This window comes from Bradysia coprophila (genome assembly GCF_014529535.1).
Source record: "Bradysia coprophila strain Holo2 chromosome IV unlocalized genomic scaffold, BU_Bcop_v1 contig_81, whole genome shotgun sequence".
In the NCBI taxonomy this organism is placed as follows: Eukaryota; Metazoa; Arthropoda; class Insecta; order Diptera; family Sciaridae; genus Bradysia; species Bradysia coprophila.
Window position 1 is genome coordinate 5,219,694 of NW_023503375.1, and position 24,608 is coordinate 5,244,301.

The window sequence follows — 24,608 nt, forward strand, 5'->3', positions numbered from 1 at the left end:
TCAACCAAGAGAAGAAAATCCTTTAAAATCTAAGAAAATCAAGTAAATCCCTACAGTCGAAGAAAGATAGATTTCGGGATTTTAAGAGACATCATCGTTTTCATCGTTTTTCTGCATTCTCGCATGTTATTTTAAATGGCAATTGAGAGAATTAGAGAAATGATGACATCTCTAAAAAAACCGAAATCTATATTTCTCCGACTGTAAGAATGTTTGAACTTTTCCTAAAATTCACAGGAAAATTTATTGAAAATCAAACAAAATTCTTGAAAATCATTTGAGGATTTTCCTTTTGATCATCCTTTTGTACTCAAAATTCACAACACCTGAGGTATTGCTACTACTTTTTTGATGAAAATATGACCATACCGTAACCGTACCTTGGCAAAAGTAGCGTTCTTCCTCGGAAATCTCACTCTTCAGATGGTTTTTCCATCACTCGACAACTCTTACAAAAGACTATGCAAAGATCAATTACACTGCTGCATTCACTGCAGCACATCGACCAGTACTTCTAAATAAAACAATTCGTTGATGATAAAGTAACTCATCTCTCTTCACAATTCATGATACCGTGAATCCGCAATACTGTAACCTACACTCTGTAAGTAACTGAAATTCTAATTTAATTTTGAAAAGTTGAAGCATTTTTGAAATTTGCATCCACTAAGGAGAATTGAGTGAAATAAAAATAAAAAAATATTTCGCCTTTCGTAGTATCACAAGCATTTTGATGGAAACAATAATATTGTAACGTAGGGAAAAAAGGATAAACCAAAAATTCATTAAACTGTAAAATTTGATTCTTTTAAATGCAAATTTATCATATTTTCAGAAAATTGTTTTCATTACGAAGAGCTTTTGATGTTATCACAATTATTTTGCATGCAACCATACACAACATGATGTTCTACCTATAGTAAAGTACGTTCTGCATGTGTTGTATACTTATATATACAAAACGAATACATTTTAAGTCGTCAAACTTCTCTTATAATTCTCTCTATCGTCGTTACCATCGTTATTAAAATTTTGCCTTCACTTCGTTTGGTGCATCGTACAATAGTATGTACCATGCATTATTATGCAATTTCAGCGGCGAATTGCTTAATTTCAGTCGAAGGAATAGAAAGCATTTGATTCTTGCATTCATTCATGCACATTAATACCTTTGAAGAAGCCTAAAGTGCTTCGTACGATGGCGATGGATTCAATTGCTGATTATTTTTTTGTAAGAAGATTCATTGGTTGTTAGGTATTACTTCGCTTGAGAACCATCACTCAGGTTTCACCACAAAGTTGTGGTAAGTTTTCGTGGTGGAAAATGAGGAATTGGGAGTCCAATGTTTCGATTAATCAGATTCAAAGAACCTTTCTGCATACCAACTTTGTTTAACCTGAGACGGAAAGCTCAGGGGCGCAGATTGCAAGAAAACGATTTTTTTTAGTGAAGTGGCAAAAAAGAGGAGAAAAAACTGTTTGGACCTCGAGAACTAGCGGCAGTCCTAGGTCAGAGTGGACTGACAATCTTCAGTCGCTTCCGCTAGCCTCTTACACAAGACAGCAGTAAACTTTCCAATTGAAAGCGTTTTTAAAGTTTACATAGGAATTATTCACCTATTGATGGAAATTTGGGATTTTGGAAAGAAATTCAACCACAAAGCAGCAATGAAATACAAACAAGAAAACTCGGCGAAAACTCACAAGTTCAGCAAACACCATACAACAAAGCGAATTTTCACTAGAACTGACACACATTTTCACTAGCAGTCGGACACTTATTGTTCTTTCATTGATAAACTATTTTATGAATGAAAGAACAATATGTGTTCATGACCCGAGACTGGTCCCGCTAGCCACAAAGTTGGAAATTGCATTTCGATGGTGCTGTAGTTCCAATTTTTCAACTTTTTTTCAAGGCTCAACAAAGGCTGTAGTTTCAGAGACAAGGGGACTTTTACCTCACTAGTTTTAGCATAGCTGTTCTAGCTGTATGAGAGAGCATTGACCAAAGCTCATCGCTCATTTTTGTCGTCGTTATTGTTTACACATGACCTGCCGTTTCCAGACGGCTAAGAATTCATCAATTTTTCTCCGATTTCTCCATGTCGTTCAACAATCTATTTCCTTATGAGACAGACATGCATTTTCCATCATGCAAATCTCACATATTTGCGGTTATAACAGGAATGCCTAAGTCTGTCAAATCCATTCGTTTGCGACCGCAAACCATTATCACCGCACACAGAGAGAGTGAGTGCCTCATTTGGAAAAGGGACATTATTCATGAGTTCAATAAAGTGGAAAATAGATTAAATGAAGCATTGTTGATAGGTTGCATAAGAAGGAATGGAACTGATTATTTGGGTCGCCGTCGGTATGAGTGAGAAGTATATATATATAAGTTTGTATGGCCCGGTGCAGTGACTGATCAATATAATATTGCGGGAATATTGTTGGAATATGGGTAGCATTGCATTGGTTTATTAATTTGAATTTTAATGATGATGTGCCTGCAGTGGAGAATAAAAACGTCATATTGTGTCTGTATATCTTTATAAATAAATTTCCATGCGTGCGTTGTGTTTTGCCTTATTTTCGCCCTTCATAAGGCCATGAGAAAATTGTGTTATCTTGACGACTGGTCGAATGACATTTCTAGTGAGAAAAGTGCAGGGAGTTAGTGATAAAAGAACCTTACTCTTGACTTGATGTATTTGTTTCGTGGAGAAAACAGCAGACCACAACATGCACGCATGAAAAACGTTGTGTTCACCTCTGGGAAAAATAAGAAAATTCTACTTCGAGCGAAATTGAGATCCTCCCTTCGCTCTGGCTGAATCATCGCACTTGTTGGAGTTTCCTATTTTCTAACCTCGGTAAACAAATAACTATTTTTATACATTGGATACAATGCGACAGTTACTGTAGTGACAGCGATAGTTACTGTCGTAACAGAATTTCTTCGATTTTGCATATAGATTTCGAACCATCGATCCATTCTAATTGGAAAATTGTGTTCTGATGCTAATGAAATTTGCAGGAAAAGAAAATCTGCCAACGCGAAGATTTTAAATCAAATTACTGAATAAATATCATTCGATGCATAAAATGTAAAATACAAAAAAAAAGTTTTCTTGAAAGTTTCTTTTGAGGACACAACATAATTTTCAAGTTCTCTCTGTCGGTGTGTATACCTCTCTGTTATTTTATATTGTAAACGAACTCTTCTTCATTCTTTCCACATCAATTTATGCAGTATTCAGCATACTAAATACGCCGCATGTCGTTATACTATATATTATAGTTGCACACACTAGTGATGAAAACTTGTATAAAAGGCAAACGAGGACGACGACGTCTCACATAACTTTCACTTCGAGCAAAATGTTGTATTGTAAAGCTACACAGTACCGTCTTATGTAGTATAGTATATAGTATAGTCCGTTGTTAGTTGCATATCTTTGTGTAAGCTTGTCCTTTCGAATACTTTAGGAAAAGTTAAAAACTAATACAAAATAACATATTCTAGTTAGTGTGCTGATCCATATTATATTACACCGACGAAGTATATACCAGTTTAATTTGCTGCTTCGTGTCAAAACTTTTCGCAAAATGATTTTGTTGTATCGCTCGTCATATCAATTTATAATATAGAATTGTGTGTAGCATTTTGCGAAATAGTTCCGGGGTGAAAATACAGTAACTTTTGCTCGAAATGAAGTTTCAAACATCAGATGAAGGAAATGTGCCAAACGAAAGACTCAATTGTATAGACGGTTTCACAATCAAAAAGATCTCTTCGTATTCATTCCGTATCTCTTCGTTTACTTGGCAGATGCGTTTAAACAACAGAGCACATGCTGGGCCACTGCTTTCATAACATGTGCTTCAATGTTTAAAAACACGTTGGCTATTGTTAAACGGATTGAAAACGAAGAGATCTTATTGAGCGTGAAGCCGCCTTAAGGCTTGATTTCCACTTAACAAAAAAGTACTCCATTTGAGAGACAAATTTGAATTTTTCAATTTTTCTTTGTGTCCTTGACAGCTAGCGCTCTCAACGCTCTGTCACGAAATACTTTTACGAACGAACAATGAAAGCTCCTCCCACTTCTTATTGATAAAAAGTAAACAGAGAGCTTAACGGATTAAGTGCGATTACAGCTTTATATTTGGATTCACACCGCAAAACGGACTGAAAACGAAGGCAAAATGTAGAGGTTTTTTCGAGTTTGAGGCCACTGTAAAGCGTATTCGCACCCTTTCATCGTTACAAACCGATTTAATAGACAGAGAGCTCACGAGCTTATAAGTGGCCTTATTTCTTTGATTTTTGATGTTATTCAGGTAAAATTATTTTTGTCAAATTTTGTAGTGGGTTTTGGGTAAGGACTTGAGTGGAGTCACGGATCTTCACTAACGTAGGGCCGTGATAGACTTTCGTGTTATTTATTAACCAATCTTTAAGAAATGGTAATCGCAATAGTATCATTAAAACTGCTACTTCATTCAAAAAAACACATTGCTTAGTGTTTGATGCAAAATCTTTTACTTCATTTGTTTGAACATTCATTTAGCTATATAAGAGGATAATATTGATAGTTCATCGCATACTTCTGTCGTTGCCACAGTTAGCAGATGAATAGGGATGAAATCCGTATTACTAATTATTACTAATTATTACTAATTCATAAATGACGTCCGGTACTGAGGGGGGAAGGGGGGTCTACGATTTCGGACACTCCATACAAAATTGGGTCAAATTTGACCACTTTTGCGTGACGAGGGGGGAGGGGGGGGGTCAAAAACTGACCAAAAGTAGTGGACGTCATTTATGAATGACCCCTAAACAAGGCAAAATTTAGACCAAAATTCACCAACAGCAATTAATTTAGATTTGAAATGAACTCGACAAAAAGTACTCGTTGAGAGAGCAAGCTGTCAAATAAACAAAGCAAAAATTGAAAAAAATCAATTTTGTGTCTCACACGAAGTACTTTTTTGGTAAGAGGAGATTATGCTTTGCAGTGTGCATCGAGGGAGAAAATATTCTTTTGTAAGTTAAAGTTTCAGTGATAACGAAGATCACTGAGAACGAAGATCAATTAAATTTAACTGGTCTTGAGAGCAATACAGTGTAAAAAGAGTGTGAAAGAGAGAAAAATGACCAGTTGCTCAACTGGTTGCGATGAGTGATACATCAAAATTTGTATGTAAAAGTCCAATTAACTAGGAAACCAGTTAATTTAACTGAGCTCGATGGGTGAACACTCTTTTTGACATTCTCTTTTAACACTATACTGTTATGATTAGAGCGAGTATTATTATCCAAGACCAGTTAAGTATATCTTGCTTTGGGATGTTTGTCATTGACTATTTCCATATAAATTTTTGTCATATTCCCCAAAGCAATTAAAAATAACTGATCCGAATTATATTTCCATTTCTCTCATCATAAAAGTCTATGTTTTTCTTCTGTCATTTTGACCCTAGAGGCCAGTTAGATTTAACTGAGTCGCAATCTCTCTCTCTATCTGTTAACACAGTATAGGTTATAATCGTGAGCTAACTGGCTAGGATTGTTGATGAGGCCACCACTAATATGAATTTAATTATCAACATTCTCTGCGAAACGAATATGAAAGTTGTAGCACGTAATCAAATCAGACTTACTTTCGGATACAAGGTGTATACATAAAGGTTTTATTTGGATTTAATATGAAAATGGTGTCTTTCCTTCAAAAATTTAAACTCTTCATGTTCAATCCAACCATTTCCAACCAATACTAAACATAAAGTTGTCCCCACTCCTCTGCCACTGTATTCATATACGGTTGTGTGTCTCAAAAGTTTACCAATTAAAATTCCTTAAGCGTTTTCTAATTCTCTGGCACCCGAGACTTTCGTTTCGTATAACTAAAAAGTTTACAATTTTCATTTTGGCTTAGATTAATGGATGGGGGGCTCTCTATCTCACCCGACGACGACGGGTTCTAATTGACATAAAGGTGAAAGTGTAGCAATGACTTTTGATTGTGAAATCTATCGATATTTCACTGATTCGAAACGTTTGGTAATAATTTGCGAGATAATTTCATTAGTTTGTCGTGTTGGAAAAGGAAATGAGAATTGGTGTACCACAAGACTGGTGGGTGGCACAAGTAGTTAAGAAGATTTCTCTCCGAAGCGGTGACAGGCATATCTTGATATCACTGTGATGAAGTGCAGCTACAAAGAAAATTGGTTTATGAATAATGAGTTAACCGAGAATCGTTGTGCAAATGACGTGATTGATAGAGTTAGATTGCATTTTTCTATGATCTAAACGTTCCATGGATATATTTGTCGTTGGGGGGTCAAGTATTATACAAAACGTCTACGAACTGCACTTCAATTCAATTCACATCTGCTGGAACGTATATATGTATGAACTGAACCATCTTCCAACATTTCTGACAATTGCTATCCAATGGCGTAAGTAATACGTATATTTATCTATGTTTGCCTCGTCCCCCCACTCTCCGTTTTCTAGTTTTCTGAAGATGTGTATGAGCTGAAAAGAAATATTGCTTTTGGTTTCCTTTTCGGTGATCATAAAAATCTTTCAAAATGTGGAAAGGAATTTTTTTCCCTTCCACTTCTGGCAAAAGCTGTGAAAAAATGCTTTTATTATTGCTTTTCGGGATATTGAGGGAAAACTCCTCGTTATTGTAAGGCATTCGTGAATGAAAACAAACACCCAGAGAGTCATTCTTTTGGAGTGTTTATAGCTACACGAATGGTTGAAGGAATATTGTAGCTAGTTTTGTATTTTACATAGAATTGTGTTACATAAACGCGCGGCAATATTACTATTTATATGTACATTGTAGACATACGGACGTACGTACACAAAAGATGATAGTAAACTGTAGTTCTGATCCTGTTCTCATAACATCAAAAATGTAATTTCGTCTAACTGATACATGCGCTGCTTGTAGAACGATGATTCGGTATGATTGTATGATGGACGGGGCTTCGTGTTCGGTATCTTTTTCAGTAATAAAATTTCCCAAATGGATCATAATAGTTTCGGAAAACAATATTGCATTTGGCTTTCCATACGCATTTTCCGGAAATTATAGTGACAGACCGTTTTTGTGATGGTCATTGAACCTCTGCTAGTAACCTTTTTCTGATGTTTTGCATAAAATGATAAAATTTATGTAGCAGAAGTTAGAGCGACAATTTAAATCACTCAAACGCACTCATTTTCATATTATTTTGACATAAATGATGAATTGGATAATTGGCCATACCTTTTCTGCAATTTCATTGCACAACATGGATTATCACATCAGGGAGGTTGCGATTTTTACTTACAAGCTGACGTAAAAATTGGAAATTTGATGTTATACGTCAAATGGTTTCATGTCATGCGTGACCAGTTATAAAGTTAGCCATTTACCAGGTATGAGCCACAGTTAAACTAAGTAAATAACTACACTTTACATGTTGTATTCTTGATTTGTTATACTTATGTGAAACGTCATTATACGATTACAAGACCTCCTGCCTTCACTTATGGTATGTAAGCTGCTATGAGAATAGAAAAAAAATTGAAATGACAACGGTGAGAGACACTAATGATAATGAAGTATGGTTTCCGTGTGAGAGATGTGAGAGAGTAAGCTGTCAAATAAACAAGGCAAAAATTGAAAAAATTCAATTTTGTCTCTTACACGAAGGCCATATTTTTTTGGTAAGAAATCAAGCATTAAGATGGCTACAAAGTCATCCGTTTTGCCTTCGTTTTCACTCCGTTTTGTCCACATGACAGTTGATCTGTTTATTGTTAGAAATGTCAACTGTCACGTGTACACGGAGGCGAAATGGATGACTGTGAATTTAGACTTATTCAGTTCTTCAGTTATTTTCGGTTCAGATTCATGAGCTTAGTCACACTGAGAAAAACTTTGACAGTTCTGTCCCCAGGTAATGTAATTTTTCATATAAAAATCACATTGCCTGTAATTACCAGGTAATGCTGTTTTTGTATGAGAAATTACATTACCTGGGGATAGATTATTTGCCACAGGTAATAATCTGAAAACGTTTTTGTCAGTGCATGTCGTGACGACATTTTTGTCCCTTTTCTCTAGTAGCGACATCTAAGCATTTCCATAGCTGAATTTAGGATCAACATACAACTAATCTCCTTATCTAGTGGCGCCACTCAAGCTTTCATAGCTGAATATGGATCAACATAAAATTAGCGGCATGCCCCCATAGAATCTTACAGCAGCCAGAAGACAAAATGTGTTCTTTTAGGACCAATTTTGTACGCGAATCTGTGACACTTTGGGAATCGTACTGGCTACGAAATAACTGAAATCAAATCACTCATTTCATCCAATACATAACAAAAAAAATCTGATTGAACATCGTATGTTGCTAATGAAACCGAGTGAATCATACTCAGCACATCCCATTTTCCTAACAATAAAAAACGTTCTGCAAAAAAAACGTTATTGGAAAAACTTGATAACAACGTTGAAAAAACACATTTTACTGTTAAACATCCCTTATGTCATTTATCACAGTGCCGCTATATAGTACTCTCTCAGCACATCACTAAAATCAATTTCCAATATAATACGTATACACAGTGCCATCGAACGCGATATAGAACATAAATAGAAAAATATATCTTGCAATCATCACACAGACAAAGTAGAAATTCAATTTATTACATGCATTATGTGCAACCCTCAATCCCAGTGACGCTTCAATGAATCTCTATAAAAATGCAATTTGAAGTAGGAAAATATTTTTATTGAATGACTAACGGAGAAGAACATTTTAATATGGAGATTTTTTCTGATATATTTTTTGATGCATCCTCTCGTCTTGTGTGTGTGTTTTTAGTCAGTGAAATTTAACATCTTTGCTTGTGCTGCAAAGCACAACAGTACGAAAAAGCACATCTTGCAGTTATAATGGGGTTTCACATCGAACCGGATTTGTTATGGTTATTTTAATTGAAAATCTTTCACAAATAAGTTACTTGAAATTTCGATTAAAATAAATTTGGTTAAACTGAAGAGGTTGCATCATATTTTCTGGACGTTATAATGTAGCCGAGAAGCTTTACGTACGCTTTTAAGATAATTTATTGCTACGTATGTATCCAAAACTAATGCAAATTTCGCCCGTTCAAAACATTTCAATCAGAAACTTTTCCTTTGCGAAATTCAGCTACTGTCAGCTGCAAATTATTAAATCTTTTCGAACTGACATTCGCAAGATTTTGCTTTAAATTATGTGAGGAAATTTAAAAAGAAGATCGTAACATTTGTCCATTTAATTTTAAGGCAGATGCGAAAACACACCTCGTTTTGGCCTATTTTATACGCCCGTTTGGGGAAAATTCGTTCTCTTCCAAAATATAAATATACTTCGCATCCGATTCATTTCCTTGGCCACCGATTAATATCCTTCACAACTGATTAATTTCATTCACGACTGACTAATATCCTTATCAATCGATTCATTTCCTTCACGATCTCGTTCACCACAGATTCATTTCTTTTACAGCCGTTTCATTTCTTTCAAACACGACTTATTTTCTTCACATCTGATTAGTTTTACTCACGACCAATTAATTCCATTCACAACCGATTCATTGCCTTCACAAGCGTTTCAAACCTGATTATAGTCCTTCACAACCGATTCATTTCTTTCACAATCGATTCATTTCCTTCAAACCCGATTTACTTCCTTCATAACTGATTAATTCCATTCACAACCGATTCATTGCTATCACAACCGTTTCAATTCCTTCAAAATCAATAAATTAAAGTCAATGACAGAAGAAATTTTAAGTGCAACAATCCACATCATACATAATCACATTTATAATTAATTTCAAACTAAAACTCTAAATTCAACATATTGTTAGTAATTATAATATCTTTTGATCGATCGATATGCTGTGTAGTAAAGCAACCTAATTTAATTGGGCAGCACATTTATTGTTAAAATAAATTATTCTACATCACAATCGATTCACCTCGTTCACTACCAATTCATTTTCTTCACAACCGATTCATTCCTTTCACAACCGATTCATTCCTTTCACAACCGATTCATTCCTTTTACAACCGTTACATTTCCTTCAAACCGTATTTACTTTCATTACAACTGATTAATTTCACTCAAACCAATTCCAATTTCACAACCAATTCATTGCTTTCACAACAGTTTTATTTCCTTCGCAACCAATTAATAGGCTTCACAACCGATTCATTGCTTCACCGATTCACAATAGATTTATTTCCTTCAAGACCGATTCACTTCCTTTACGACCTTATTCACGACCGATTCATCATGCCCGCACGTTAGTAAGCGGGCGTGACGCAATTCCACTACTAAAAATGTTTTAACAAACATTTTTGAGAACGGCGGAGCATATTTACAGCAACTTTTTGACTTCTCCCCCTTAACTCCGATGAAGGGTATCTGAAATCTAGGAATCCATAGGAGTTCAACAAGCTATCACACGTTAATGCAGCTTCAAAATTGACCGAGATATTGAACTTCGAAATATTGATGTTTGTATGAAAATAAGCAAATAACTGAAATCGCCTACGTTAGTTAGTTAGTTAGTAAGTTCCTATGGAAAAGTGGATCCAGCAACTCCTAGACGTTTCCATAGATTTTCCTTTTGGTTATAGGCTAATAATGGCCCAAAAATAAGAATGGAATTTTCAAAAGTTGGAAAAAACCCATATCTTGGGAGTTGGAGCTCCCAAAAGTCTCCATACAAATGCCATATAAAAGCCAATTTGTATGTGTGTGAGTGAGTTGTATGTGTGTGAGTGAGTTGTATGTGTGTGAGTGAGTTGTATGTTTTGTTGCATGATATGGATGGTAATGTGGTGAATGGTGTGTGTTGGTTTGGGATGAATTTCTTGTAGGGAATTGTTGGGATCATTAATAAAACTTTTGTAACTAAGATAAAGGACTTGCGTCACATTTATGTTTTAAGGGTTTTTTGACTGATTTCCTTCACTACTGATTCACTCCCCCACAACCGATTCATTTTCTTCACAACGAATTAACGGCCTTGACTGATTAATTCGCAACCGATTTTCCGTCCTAACCGATTGACCTGTCACATACGAATATTCATCTTTTATCGATAACTACGACAAAAATAATGACAAGCTATGGATGATATGATCCTTTTTATAGCAAAATGCATGTTAAAAAAAGTGAAGTACAAGATTGAAAATCAACCGATTAAGAATACTGTAGTGATGGAAGTAATAGATCCGATAATAATGCTGGTCATATGCTTACCGTCTGTAACAGGTTAATAATCTTCACAGCTGATTCTGACTGTCATTGCATACCATTGAAATAGTGACACAAAAATTTATTGGAGTTGGAATGAGTCAACCGCAGTATTTGTTTCTATTGTAAGATGCCAGCGAGACAATGCTTAAAATGCTCTAAATGGATATAGAAGACCACTTAGACCATTACGAGTGGATTTGTTGGTAAAAAGTCTCGCAGTTCAATTTTCCGATGCATTTGAAGGGTAATTCAAATCCTCACTCAATACTACGCCTATTCGAAAATTTGGAATCGAAATGAGCTTTTGCAATGAATCACTTTTTTTTTGCAAACCTCATCCTGTGGCATTAAAAACGATAATTTTTTCTCCCCCCCCCCCACAGAAGCAATGGAGTATTGAATTATTTTGTAAATCTGCTTTCATTCTCACTTTGTTCGCCATATAAATATTACAAATCCAGCACAATGTTTAATCCTGCTGACAAATGATGTTCATCGTTATGAATTGATTCAATATTGGCTTAGTTCAACATATTTTTGATATTTGAAAAGGATTACAGTCAATCGATATGTGTTTTTGGTGCTAATACAGCGAGGATAATAGCCAGATATCACTGCTGGAATGTAAACTGAATTCGTAAATCGGGCAAACAGCATAAAGCAGAATACAAAACGTTTTATTGTTTGAATACTCCGGGAGTATGACGCAAGTAGTGAAACACACATAAGATTCGCATTAATTCATGAATAGCTAGCACGCTTAATGTAATTGTAATCTTATCTCACTGCTAAGAACATTCATTCGTTCAATAACCGACCAGCATTCATTTCGCCGACACATTTCAAGCATGAGTGGTACTCTAAATGGAGTGGTAAAACTGGAGAGGGATTACGGCATGGCATCAGTTCTCTTTTCTCAATTTTATCTCAACTCTACCGATAGAGTACGATTCACTATTTCACTAATGATATAGCTAGAGTTGACGCTTTCAGCTTCGTTACGCAAAAATTTTATTTTACACCCAATTAGTTCAAACAAGCTGGCTTAGTTTTCCTCATCATCTGCTAAATAATTTTTACCGAAAGAAATTTGACTGAAAACAAAGGAAATTTCTACCAAAAAAATCTGCGTTGCTGTCGCATGTGGCAGATAAATTTTCTTGTAGGTCTGTTCCTGAACATCTGCCACTTTGACGAAATTCGAAAACTTGGTGAAAGAAACATACCCCGAAAGTGACCAAATTTTTCTAGCTGTCTAACATACCCCGAAAGTGACTAAATTTTTGCAACTACAAGCCATATGAAAACCATAATATTTAAAAACTTTGAATTGTGATATTTCGACCAAATTACAACCAACTTCACAACAATCATGCCAACAGCACTATTATCACAAAATGGATGTTTCCTGGGATAATGATGAATGAATCTTTAGTTCTAATAGCCTGACTGAGGTTCCGGCAAAGTTTCATGGTGATTGACTGACTACTTTCCGAGATAGCCCGTCGATAGATAGATAGAAACATAAAATTGAAAGATTTTGATTGTTTGAAAAAAGTCAATTTTGTGTATTTAGTAAGAAAAGTGACCAATTTCAAAACGATGTATCTCCGGTAATTTTAAACCTACATAGTCGAGTGATAGCTCGTTTTGTTCGTACTTAAAGCGAGAATATGATAAAATAGGTTTTGTGGTGTGGTGACAAATACCAAAGGGTAGAAACTGAAATGTTCGGCTGTACATAGTTGACGGGCGCCGCGTCATTCACAATAATTGAAAAAATGACACATTCTGTATAAGGAAAATGTCACTTTGTGGGTTATTGTGAATGACGCGGCGCGAAATTCCTCAACACCAGTTGTTGCGTCTCAAAAAACTTTCTTCGTTCTTTTTTTGGGGATTAGACTGCGTCAAGTCCTCCGCTATAGCTCCGGACATGATTCTCTCTCAAAAAAACCAGCTGTCATCCGACATATTCCCTCTATTCGTCGAAACGACGTCACAGTCGTCATATTAGCTTCTCTCAGATTTTTTGTTTCGACGCGTGGGCAGTAATGTACTATTTCAAATCCTTATCGCCAAGCCTAAAATCCATAGTGCACTATTTTGCATTATGCTGTGGCATTTTTTGTTGAGGCGTGTGGGAAGGTTGTATTTCGATTACACGTTAGGAATTCTTAAAGACTGCTCGAAAATCTACGCCCTGCGGTCATCTACAATACGATGTGTAGATCCAAGAAAATCCCAACATTTACGTGAACGACGAAGAAACAAAACCCACAATCTACAATACGATGGCATTTAATTTGACTGAAATCCGTCGAGTGAAAAATTAATTATTTTTCTGTTTACATTGGTTTTGTTGCAGCGACATCTTTCAGTGAAATAGTGGATCGTTCTCTATCAGTAGAGTTAACATAGAATAGAGGAAAGAGAATTGATGCCGTAATCCCTCTACTGTGACAGGTAATTTGTCTCCAGGTCACTTTATTTTGCATGTCACCTGCAGCAAGCAACGTATTTTTATATGAGAAGAAAGGTTACTTGCACAAGTTACCTGCCCTGCCACAGGTAATTTTAAATCTGATTTGTCAGTGAAGGGAACTTCCGTTGTTTTTGTTGAGAAAATCTTGTGAAGAAAAAGAAAAAGGGAAGCATGATATGTGGGCTCTATCAGACGAAGTAAAGTATTTGGCATTTTCAGCGGACTTAATTTGTGAATAGCCTATTGTTTCGACAAAAATGAAGCAGTTCGTTGTCTTGACGTACCTAACATGTATTTAATGCCTTTCTCGTACAGACATTTACATTCCAATTTTCTGGTTTGCTTAAATCTTCAAATTAAATCATATAATAACTTTTACGCCTGGAAAGCCCTTGGTACCCAAACCAGTAATGCGGTACAAACAACCGGACGATTCCGTTTTTTCGTCCTCAATCGATGCTGTTACCACATACAGAATATCCAAATTTGGTCCACCAAATGCTACGGCAGTAACCTGTTTAGCTGGAATGGGAATTTCTAGAAGAATCTTGCCATTCCTAAGAATGAATTAGCATGAGCATATAAGTATACTGGAGGTTAAAACCGGCTGAAACTTACCTTGGATCAATTTTATCCACTCTAGAACCGCCAAAAAAGGTCACGTACAAGTTGCCATCGGTATCGATTGTCAGGCCGTCAGGAGCGAACCCAGGATGCTTACCGTTCTTGCTGTAGTCAATGATGACTTTTTCATTAGCTTGAAATTAAATTAAACATTTGAACAGATTCATAGAGAGAACATTAAAGAGTTCACCTACAAATATTTCCATTGCTTGGATTATAGTCATATCCTTTGACGTCAAATCTGCCCGTATCGATATAATAAAATTGGTTCAACTTTTCATCCCACGCCATGCCATTCGAAATGAAAATATTATCCAAAACCTTGGTGACACCTTCGCCTTTAACATATCTAAAAACTTTCCCCGAAGCTTTGTTAAAACCGTCATCTGAGTCCATAGTTCCTCCGTAGAATCGACCGGCTGGATCAGCTTTGGCTGCATTGAAGCGATTTCCCGGTTTGTCACTGTCCACTTCGAACACAATTCCCTTGAGAGTAGCCTTCGGTGATTTGCCATCCCATTGAACACGACCGACCCGACGACCAAGCCCAACTGCAAATTCATTGGTAGCGTCCGCGATCGGAATCACAAATGGAGTCACATTTTCGCCAGCAATTCCAGCCGCATAAACTTTGTCTTCCTTGTAATCATAACGTAGAATGGCCGAATCGTTGCCATTAACATCGCAGTAGTACAAACTTTGCGAAGCTACATCCCAATGACACCGCGTACCAACTCGGGTTCTTGGTGAAGGTATTAATTCCACTGCAAATTGCATCTGCTGGTACAAGGAAAAAAAGGAATCAATCAGAGCCTATTGTTGAGAATTATTTCACTAAAAAATGTTGTTGTAATTTGGTGAAATTGAGTGCGATTTAGTAAATATATAGACGAGTGATCGTGAATTGATATAGTACTTTACCACCAAGAGAACGGATCCAGCTTTTGCTCTGACCCAGGCGGATAGAAGACAAACAGTTTCTGACCCAGGCGACTTTTGTTTTAAAATTTTTTTTCTTTGTAAAAATCTTCTTCTGACTCCCGGCGACCGCCTCGACCGCACATAGGTGGATCCGCGCCTGACCACCAACCGCAGAGTTCACGAGATGTTCAAGTTTCCGAGCTTGGAGTTAAATATTTGTGCACATCGCGTACAAACTACCTACGGTGTGTGGTGAGGTAATTTAGCTTGCAAATTCATAATATCACTATCTGCAGTCATGAACCACTATCAATCTTTATTATTTATTAATCTTTATTATTCCACGTTATTCCGTTGCTGTTCGACTCACAAGATATGAATGTGTGGAACAAAATGTACTAATAAAAATTAGAGATTTCCATTGGGGAGGTGCGGGAAATGTAAGATTTTCAGAAATTTTTGTTATATTTAAAAATCCTTAAAAAGGTAGTACGATGTAATGTCAACAGTCAAAACATACTGCCATAGGTCTCAATCAACAGTTCTTTACTTACATTGAAAAATAAGATCCGCTCAAATTTACCCGAATTTATCCATTTCTAGAGATTCGGAGGTGGTCACATTTGTCAAGGTTCCGAAAGAACACGTTAAATGCACCCACACATAAGTATTGTGTGAAAAATCAGATTAAAGAAATTTATTTTATTTTAAGTTGATATCGTCATACAGACTTTCTCAAACCTTATTTACGCCACAGAGCGTAACCACCTCCTTTCAGAACCTTGACCTTTCTCATATGTGTTTGTATAGGTCTCTATTCTATGCCAACAGACACCTGAGACGTGAAACAAATGTATACCGTTTTACAGGTTTTCCCGCAATATTTCTATTTCCCGCACCTCTCAGCACTTTTGGGGATTGTAGGACTTTTCTTTGCTTTAGCGATGCATATGTACAGACTACGTAAGGCGATAAAAATAACTATTAAAATTACGTATACTTACTCCGCCGCCAGTCAATAGCGTAAAGACAATGTAAATTACAACTACACCGATAATAGCCGCACATATCAAACCCAATACACGGGCACGTCGAGACGAGCATAGTTGTTGCAGTCCCATATTCTGAGAGGAATTTCAATACTTTCACAATTAAAATTCTAACCTTGAAATGCTAATTGTCTAAGATTTGTAAGAAAGCACAAGAAAACTCGATAAATTTACGGTTTTTGGAATAGAGCGTTCCATTAGCAGCACTCATAGAGTTTTCAAAAATTTTAGGCTGCGGTTGGAAAAAAAGCCAGACAAACGAATGTCGAATATAACAATTTCTGACTCTCTCTTCTTTCTATACATCCCATCCCATTCCCATATATTTAACTAAAATTTTACTATTTTACCTTCTTTCCAATTATTTTCGATGCGAATTGTATCCACAGACAGACTCACTGTTTTACTCTAATGGAACACTCTAGTTCAAAAACTAGAGTTTTAATTTCACTGCAGCTGTTAAAGTGAATGAGCTTCTTATAAGTTATTCAAATGAAATGAAAAGCGCAGAATCTTTACGTCAGTCCATGGCAAACAGTCAGTTGTGCCAGAACAATGTATTTTTCCCTTGATAGTTGCAAGTGCAATGATAAACAGATAAGAAAAACGTTAATTGCTTTACACACACACTTGAAATAATCTTCCATAAACACTCGGAAAACAGATTTCAACTTAACGTTTCTTGTGTTAATTGGAAACTGGAAGTTTTATTTCAGCACTCGGGAATTGGGTTTTGTAGAATTTATTCACATTCCACAAGATTAGATCTATTGTTAGTTATCGAGCAGACAAATTACTACTGTCCCACATAAATCGACTTTCTACTTTCTCATAATTCTATAAATAACGATTGCTGTTCGTTCGCTATACACTGACTGTTAATAGTTTCTCGATAATGTCTCATTAATCAAAATGATTCTCATAGTGTTGGTGTCTTTAAAAATAGTTGACATTGCAAATTCGCATGCAATATGGCAATCAGAAATGATTTAATCAAACATTACGTTGATACGAATGTGAGTATACTAATTAACGTGATTATAATAATGGACGAACACAACCAACGTCGTTATTCGCTAGCTATGCAAAAATGCATAGTGTTGAAAAGATCGTGTTGCTCGAGCGTATGTCGCAGTCATTTTGAGTATCCATTTTATACAAAGTATTTTTCATGCACGCATTGTGTTTTGCTTTATGTTCTCCCCTCAATAGGATATGAGAAAATTGTGTTTCTTGACGATTGGTCGAATGACATTTCTAGTGAGAAAGTGCAGCACTTTCTCTCCCTTGGGAAGAGAATAGAACTTTTCTCATTCGAACTGTCACTTTGTTTATGTTTTTGATAAATTCCAACTCGAGCGAAATTGCGGAAATTGAAAGAATTAAAAGTCAAATATCTACTACCGAATGTGACAACTTTCTCCGAAAATTCCTTTCTTTTTCCATGAAAGCAACATTTCGTGGAACAACTTCTTTTCATGTGAAACAAAATCGCGTCAATAGCGAAAAGTATCCCGGTCAATTCGAAACCGATTTTAGAATTGCATCATAGTCACAAACCTAGCTCAGGTTGTTCTGGTAGTCCTGCAACACCCACATCTGAATCGTCATTATAAACCCTAATTTTGCACTAAAATACTTTCAATTCGATGCCTCAATCCAAGAAATGTTTTAAATGGTGATAAGTAATTACTTTCACATAAGGCAACACAAACTGTGTATTGTACCACAGCACTGCTTCTAGCATTCTTATTGGATCAATTGACCCGAAGTTTGAGGCCCGAATTCTTTAAACGTGATCTTGTAGCTTTACAAAAATTATTGGCACTTGAGGTGCAAGCTGGCAACATCATTTAACAAAGATCACGATATGTCAAAAATATATGAAACAAGGCATCAGAACAGTCGGAGCGTTTGCTGCGACTTAGCCCCGTACGACCCGTAATCCTATTTCGTCCGTAACCATAATACGTCCGTAGCCGTAATACGCCCGGAACCCTAATACGTCTACAACCCTCTAATGCGTCTGTTACCAAAATGCAAGTCAAGTTGGGCAGGGCATGGTCAAATTTACTGAAAGTGTTCATTTGTAAAATTGCGCATAGCGCAATTACGAAAGCCCGTACGAAGTACCTCTCAAATAATACCAACAATTTACGATATTATTTTAGAAACCCAAAATTTTTTGCCAACTTTCTATTGGGTATTCAATTATCTCTCAAATGAAACAAAATCTAGCAAAATCGGATGAGATTTACTCGATTTATGAGCAAAAAACACTTAGGGCCGAGTACCGGCCTTAGTCCAAGGTCCCAAATTTGAAACTTTTTTCGCCACGTTATTTTCGGTATTCAATTACCTTCCATAAAAAACTAAATCTAGCAAAATCGGATGAGATTTACTCGATTTATGTGCAAAAAACACTTAGGGCCGAGTAACGACCTTTGAGCCCTCCCAACAAGCCCACGTTGCATCTTACCCAAAAACAATGTTCAGCAGCTTTGTTCTACTCGTCAATACCTTTCATGAAGACTGAAAAACACCTATAGGGCCCTAGCTCTGGAAGGGCCGACCCTACCATGCCCATTTTTGAACTTGACCTTACTTTTGTCGATACCAATCGGGGAAAAAAAGAATTTTGAAAAAAGGTTGTGATTTGCTCAAGCTAGAGGGGTCACAGACGGACGGACGGACATTTTTTTTATTGCGGATTCGTCATCTATTAACATAACCAAATGCTTTGCCCTTACTGTCTGCTTCCAATTCGACGTGTTACAAACGGCATATTAATCTTATAGGCCCCCAGTACTTCGTACGGGGCTAAAAATGAGAAACATGACATCTCGTGATCTTTGCACATGCTCATTTTTCATATGAAAATCACCGCCCCCACATAGCGTCTCTTAGTAAGAATACCTGTTAAAATCAAAAATTCATTTTTTGGTAAACACGGCTTAGATAACAATCAATGTTACAAAAACCAAGGTAAAGTTATAAATCCAGTTGACTCCTTGTGGGTCCAGTGATCGCAATCAAGAAAAGAATGGAAATAAAAACCCAACTTAGCTGTTTAGTTGTGTTGTAGTGCTTTGAGGAGCTTTTTTCGGTCACATTAACTCAAATTTATTTTTGCATTTATTGAAGCATAAAGGTAATTTTGTGTGAATATTTTGTTTGTGTCTCTGGGGATAAATTTTCCTGATTGAATACCATTGTGACAAACATAAATAAAGCATAGAAAGACAGAGATAGAGAGAGTAAACCCATATGTGGTGAATGGGAATTTCTGAATTTTCTTTTTATTTTCCACAAAATTACTTCTCACCTTTGTGAAATCTTTGTGGAACAAAAAAATTGGAAATATTGTCGTACCAATTTTGTGATACCTCCCGTAACATTCTGCCGAACATGATCGTAAAAGAATGTTCAAAATGCCAAGCTTGTCTGTTTGAATGCCAATTTATCAATTGCAAATCCACAATACCGTTGTATACTGATATTTCGTCTGCGAAATTGAGTTAAGCAACAAAATCAAGTAGAACAAGTGCAGGAAACAGTCGAGCGCATTCACTTCTCGTATATATACGTGGGTAGGGTATACGTAAACGTAAATTGTAAAATTTTTATATTACCTATCAAACCTTAATATTAAGGAAAATCTCGTGGGAAATTGAAATTTTCAATAATGTGAGCGTGCGAAAAGTCTGTCATATGTTTCATGTATGGAACATATCAAACTCAAACCAACTTTATAACCACATTTTGTAGAGCATACTTACAAAGAATGTTGAATAGATTTCGGTACGAATGCAAAATACCGAAATGTTGATAAACTGAAAAGGAATTCATAAATAGTTGCAAATATCTAAGCCATCGTGGCGTATATGCGATACACTTTTTGGGGGTTGACTATATAAGATGACATGTGACAAGTGCAATATTACGATGACTGAGAGTGCTATATTTTCTTAAATTTAAATGTCAGCCTTTCAAATAAAATTTCGCGCTTCAAATTGTTCAGAGAGCAAACGTATTTTTGTTTCTTAAAACAAACATTTTCGTAGTGTGAATCGGATGCAATTTCACGCTCTCTTATTCGCAGTGACATAATACGTCAAAAAGTGTCATGTTCTTAATACATTCTACAATTTGACCCAATTAATTCACGATTTAAGTGCGCCAGAAATTCTGTTGAAACATCCTATCTTTATAGACGTTCTCCCATCTACATTGACGATACCACGCTGCTCGAACCGTGGTTCTCGGAATGGTGTGGGTATTAATGCGACGAAAATTGCACATTACGCATCTTTGTTAATATTTGCTTTGTCTTTGTAGCGGAGGCATTCTTAAAAGTAACAGATTGCTTTCAATTTGACCATCATATAAAATCCAACTCACTGCTGTGTAGGAGCCAACCATGTACCACCTCAATAACCCCAATAGCCCAAGATTACTCTGGGAATATGTTGGGCCATGTGAAGTGTAAAATTAGGAACCAACTCATTACCACTATGAGCATCTGGACTGTGGAGTGATGGATTTGTTGTAACAGACCCACTACCACCTCAACAATCCTAATCCCAAAAGTCCAGAAAGGACCATAGTAAACCTGAACTCCATAAAAATCCTGAAGTTCTAGAACTGGAAAGACTGTGAACCATGTGGAGTGATGAAATTAGGAACCAGCTCAGTACCACTTCAATAAACCCTAAAGAACTCATAGAAATGATTTCTAAGAAAAATCATCTTAAAAAACGTTGGTTCTAGAACTTTGGAGATGGTGAAGGATGTGACTGTGAAGTGATAGATTTTTAAGAACAGACCTACTACTACCTCAACAATCCCAAAAGGCAAGAAAAGATACAAAAGAAAACTGGAATAGATCTTCAAAATCCTGAAGTTCTAGAACTGGAAAGATAATTGACCATGCAGAACGATGGAATTGAACGAACCATCCAATTACCACCTCAATAATCCCAAAAGTCCAGAAACGTACTCGAAAAAGGCTGAAAAATTCATCAAAATTCGGAAGTTCTAGAACTAAGAAGGTCTTGACAACGTGAACTGATGGAATTATAGGTACCAACTGTCAAAATTCTAGAATTACTCAAGTGTGAGCGGTTCTGGTAGACAAAGTTTTTCCACCATTGTACTTCATGTGAACTAAGAAATGCACATAAAGCCTGTACGACAGAGAATCTCGCAAAGAACATACTCGAACATACATCAGTTACGCTTCGCATTCCTATTTATGGAAATTTATTAAAGCAAAATCCGTATAATTGAACTGCTAGGACTCGATTTCTTTTCGATTTGCTCGTTGACTGCTCTAGGCTAAAATTAAATTTCTCGTACCATACCATATCTACCTTCTGCTCAAATTTGAATTCGAATACGATGACATTATCTTCCCTTCGATTTTATTTTATCATCGCCTTTGCTATAATCATAATGACAAAACGTACATGGCTGATGGAACCATTCAAAGCACGCCCAATAATAGTCATGAAACGCTGAATTGCAGCTTTTCCGAAAATGATTATTTTACGAGATGGCTAAGCGATATCGAATATAAATTCATTTCTCAAAGAGGATAAATTGACAGAACAGGATCATTGGTGATAAATGAAAATCGTATACAAAATGAGTATTACAAGCTATAATATTTCCGGATGTATAAAAGGGAAATAGTTATTTATCGTATAGTTTGTGTCGGTGGGTAGTAGCAGTAGGTATACACGCAAACGAAGCTCAATGCTCAATGCTGTACTTAAATTTTATTACATACAAGAGTGATAAATTGAAGATCTATATCGTGCTGAACTGTTATACCAGTTACCGCGCTGTTCATTTACGTATTGGATTTTGTTTTTCTGTGCGATGCTAACATAAAAATGTAACGATTCGTTCGACAGTTCAGGCAGTATTGAAATGAGAATACAGAACGTTGTTCAAATATACACGTCTCGTATTAATTCTGATATCGGAATCATGAAGCTTCAAAGAGTATACTTATCTGCAAAAAACCAATTATGTACCAGATATGGCCTACTCTTCGAAAACGGACGATTTATCTTGAACGTATTCATTCATCACGTCAAAACAATATGAAAATGAGTTCGTTTCAATCCGTTTTTTAAAGTCGTTATGTCCTCCGCGGTAATATTAGACCATACCTGGTAGTTTATATTCGTTGCAAAAAACAATTAGTGCGCTATAGTCCAACAATAGCTATTTACTAACTAATTAGTAAACGGTGGAGCGAAGCGAGTTTGCTAACACATCGTACCGAATTCCACTTGTGTCATCTTAATAGCACGCAGTACGTCGTATTTCGTTGGAGTTCTTCCATTACGAACTAAACGATAAAACTAAACAAAAGAAGTAACAGATTCTAGATGACGCTAGAATTGCTTTAATCGTTGAAGGGAACATAAGTCCATTCTACACGCGTTTTATAGTAATTTTGTATTAATGCTATCTTTTGGAACGTTTGTAACGTTTGTAGAATAGAATGATGCTTACTTTACAGAGTGCGTGTAGAAGAGAGGCATGCTTCTTGAGTCTAGTAATAAAAAGTCCGAATAGTCAAACAATCTAACCGCACAAAGTACCAATAGTGAAATAAAGACAATTCGTGGAGACGTACTAGCCTTCCACCAAAACGACCCGACCTCGAATCCCGTGTCAGACAATTCCACATGGAATTTTTCTAGCGATCACATCGTTGTGTTTGGTGGCTGCAACGATCCCACTGAATGACTCGTATGGAGTAACCCAAGTAACCCCAATAAGATGAATTTGTGTCCATAGTGTGTAGCCTACGTTTAGACGATATATCAATAAAGCTCCTAACTTTCCTCACAGAGTATTTGCATACTTCGAGGCGTGCTTCGGAAGGTACGTTAAGAGCTATGGACCCCTGAAAATTTGTAGCCTACATTTTTCTGAAACAAAATCTTTTTTTTTGAGAAGTAAACCCATTAAAGTACGCAAAATGTGTTACTTTTAATGGATAAATTGGTTTGTGAGTCATAACTTAACCCACTTGGAAAAACCTGTGCTGATTACAAAATTTACACAATCGGCAAAGGTTTCTCCAAGAGGGATAAGTTATTACCCTCAAACCAATTTTTCCTTTAAAAATTACGCATTTTTGGATGTTTTAATGGTTTTCCTTTTATAAAATTTTTTTTTGGTTCAGTGAAATCATGAAAAAACGAATATTTTCCCGCCTAAATGTAGGTTACAAATTTGAAAAGGGTCCACTGCTCTTAAGTCGATGGTCCAGATCCAGACTGCCCTTGTGAAAAGGCTGTTGGTGAGGTTTGAAATTAGAATAAAAGAATGTTTCAACGTCCTTTGATCAGTCAAGGAGCCTCGCCCACCCATAACGTGGGACCTAGTTATTTGTAGAAATGTTACCTAAATTTAAATATATAACAAACAGAAGTTGTACGGACCTAGCCTGTCAGCTTGAATTCATCAGTGGTTTTTCTTTATTGAACAATCAAACTCTGGCTCAAAAGTTATTATACTTTTGTGCAACTTGTGGTAAATTTTTAAAATGCTTTCGATATACACGGGAAATAGAGTCAAAAGTTTGCAAATTATAAAAGTTTTTTCTTCCCTTCTTTCCTTCAAATTTTATTTTATATTCAAATTGTTGCAATGTTATTCGTGTTACGAAAATGATACAGTGGCTCAATAAAAGGGGTTGAAGCCAGAACGAGATAAGATATGACATCGTTCCGCGGTTTCAGAACGAAATGGCATTATGTGATATTCATATTATACTGACTCCTGTCTCGGTAACGGTTTTTTTTTAAACTCTATTTCGTATGCTCTAATTCGAATCGGATTTTATTCAATGAAATGTTAATTTTCTTTCTTCATTTTTTCTCTTCGTTCGTTTCCTTTAAACAATAAAAATTCTTAGGAAATTAAATTATTTTCAATTTGAATAATAATTCTCTTGGCATATTGAAACATGAGATTGTTATAACAGAAAAAATATTTCTAAATCAATATTTACATTGAAGGGAAAAGTCAGAGGGAACGAAGGAGGATACATCATAACAGATTAATACAGCATCATAGAGATCAAACGAGGAATTTAATTTTGTTCAAAAATGTATTAAAAGTATTTCTTTACATCCAGCCACATATTGAGTGAGCAAAAT

At 36.0% G+C, this 24,608-nt stretch overlaps 1 protein-coding gene across 11 annotated transcripts; it reads right to left on the reverse strand.

The window, feature by feature from the left end:
* Positions 1–14,100: 14,100 nt before the first annotated feature.
* Positions 14,101–17,242, reverse strand: LOC119072152 (regucalcin-like). 11 transcript variants are annotated; one of them, XM_037177296.1, is made up of 5 exons: positions 17,053–17,242; positions 16,378–16,554; positions 14,647–15,232; positions 14,447–14,585; positions 14,101–14,385 (listed from the first exon to the last, which is right to left on the reverse strand). In XM_037177296.1, the coding sequence occupies exons 2-5, from the start codon at positions 16,492–16,494 to the stop codon at positions 14,190–14,192; spliced, it is 1,038 nt and encodes a 345-aa protein (XP_037033191.1). In that variant the 5' UTR covers positions 16,495–16,554; positions 17,053–17,242; the 3' UTR covers positions 14,101–14,189. The 11 variants fall into 11 exon arrangements, with proteins under 11 accessions (XP_037033191.1, XP_037033194.1, XP_037033192.1 ...); XM_037177299.1 differs by having other exon boundaries at positions 14,647–15,229; positions 16,773–17,241; XM_037177297.1 differs by having other exon boundaries at positions 16,378–16,497; positions 17,100–17,233.
* Positions 17,243–24,608: the final 7,366 nt, after the last annotated feature.

Coding starts and splice junctions, on each gene's coding strand:
- LOC119072152 (XM_037177296.1), bottom strand. CDS start 16,494: ATGGGACTGCAACAACTATGCTCGTCTCGACGTGCCCGTGTATTGGGT. Junction 15,233..16,377: donor CGCTATTGACTGGCGGCGGA/GTAAGTATACGT, acceptor TCCTTGTACCAG/CAGATGCAATTTGCAGTGGA. Junction 14,386..14,446: donor GTGGATAAAATTGATCCAAG/GTAAGTTTCAGC, acceptor ATTCATTCTTAG/GAATGGCAAGATTCTTCTAG.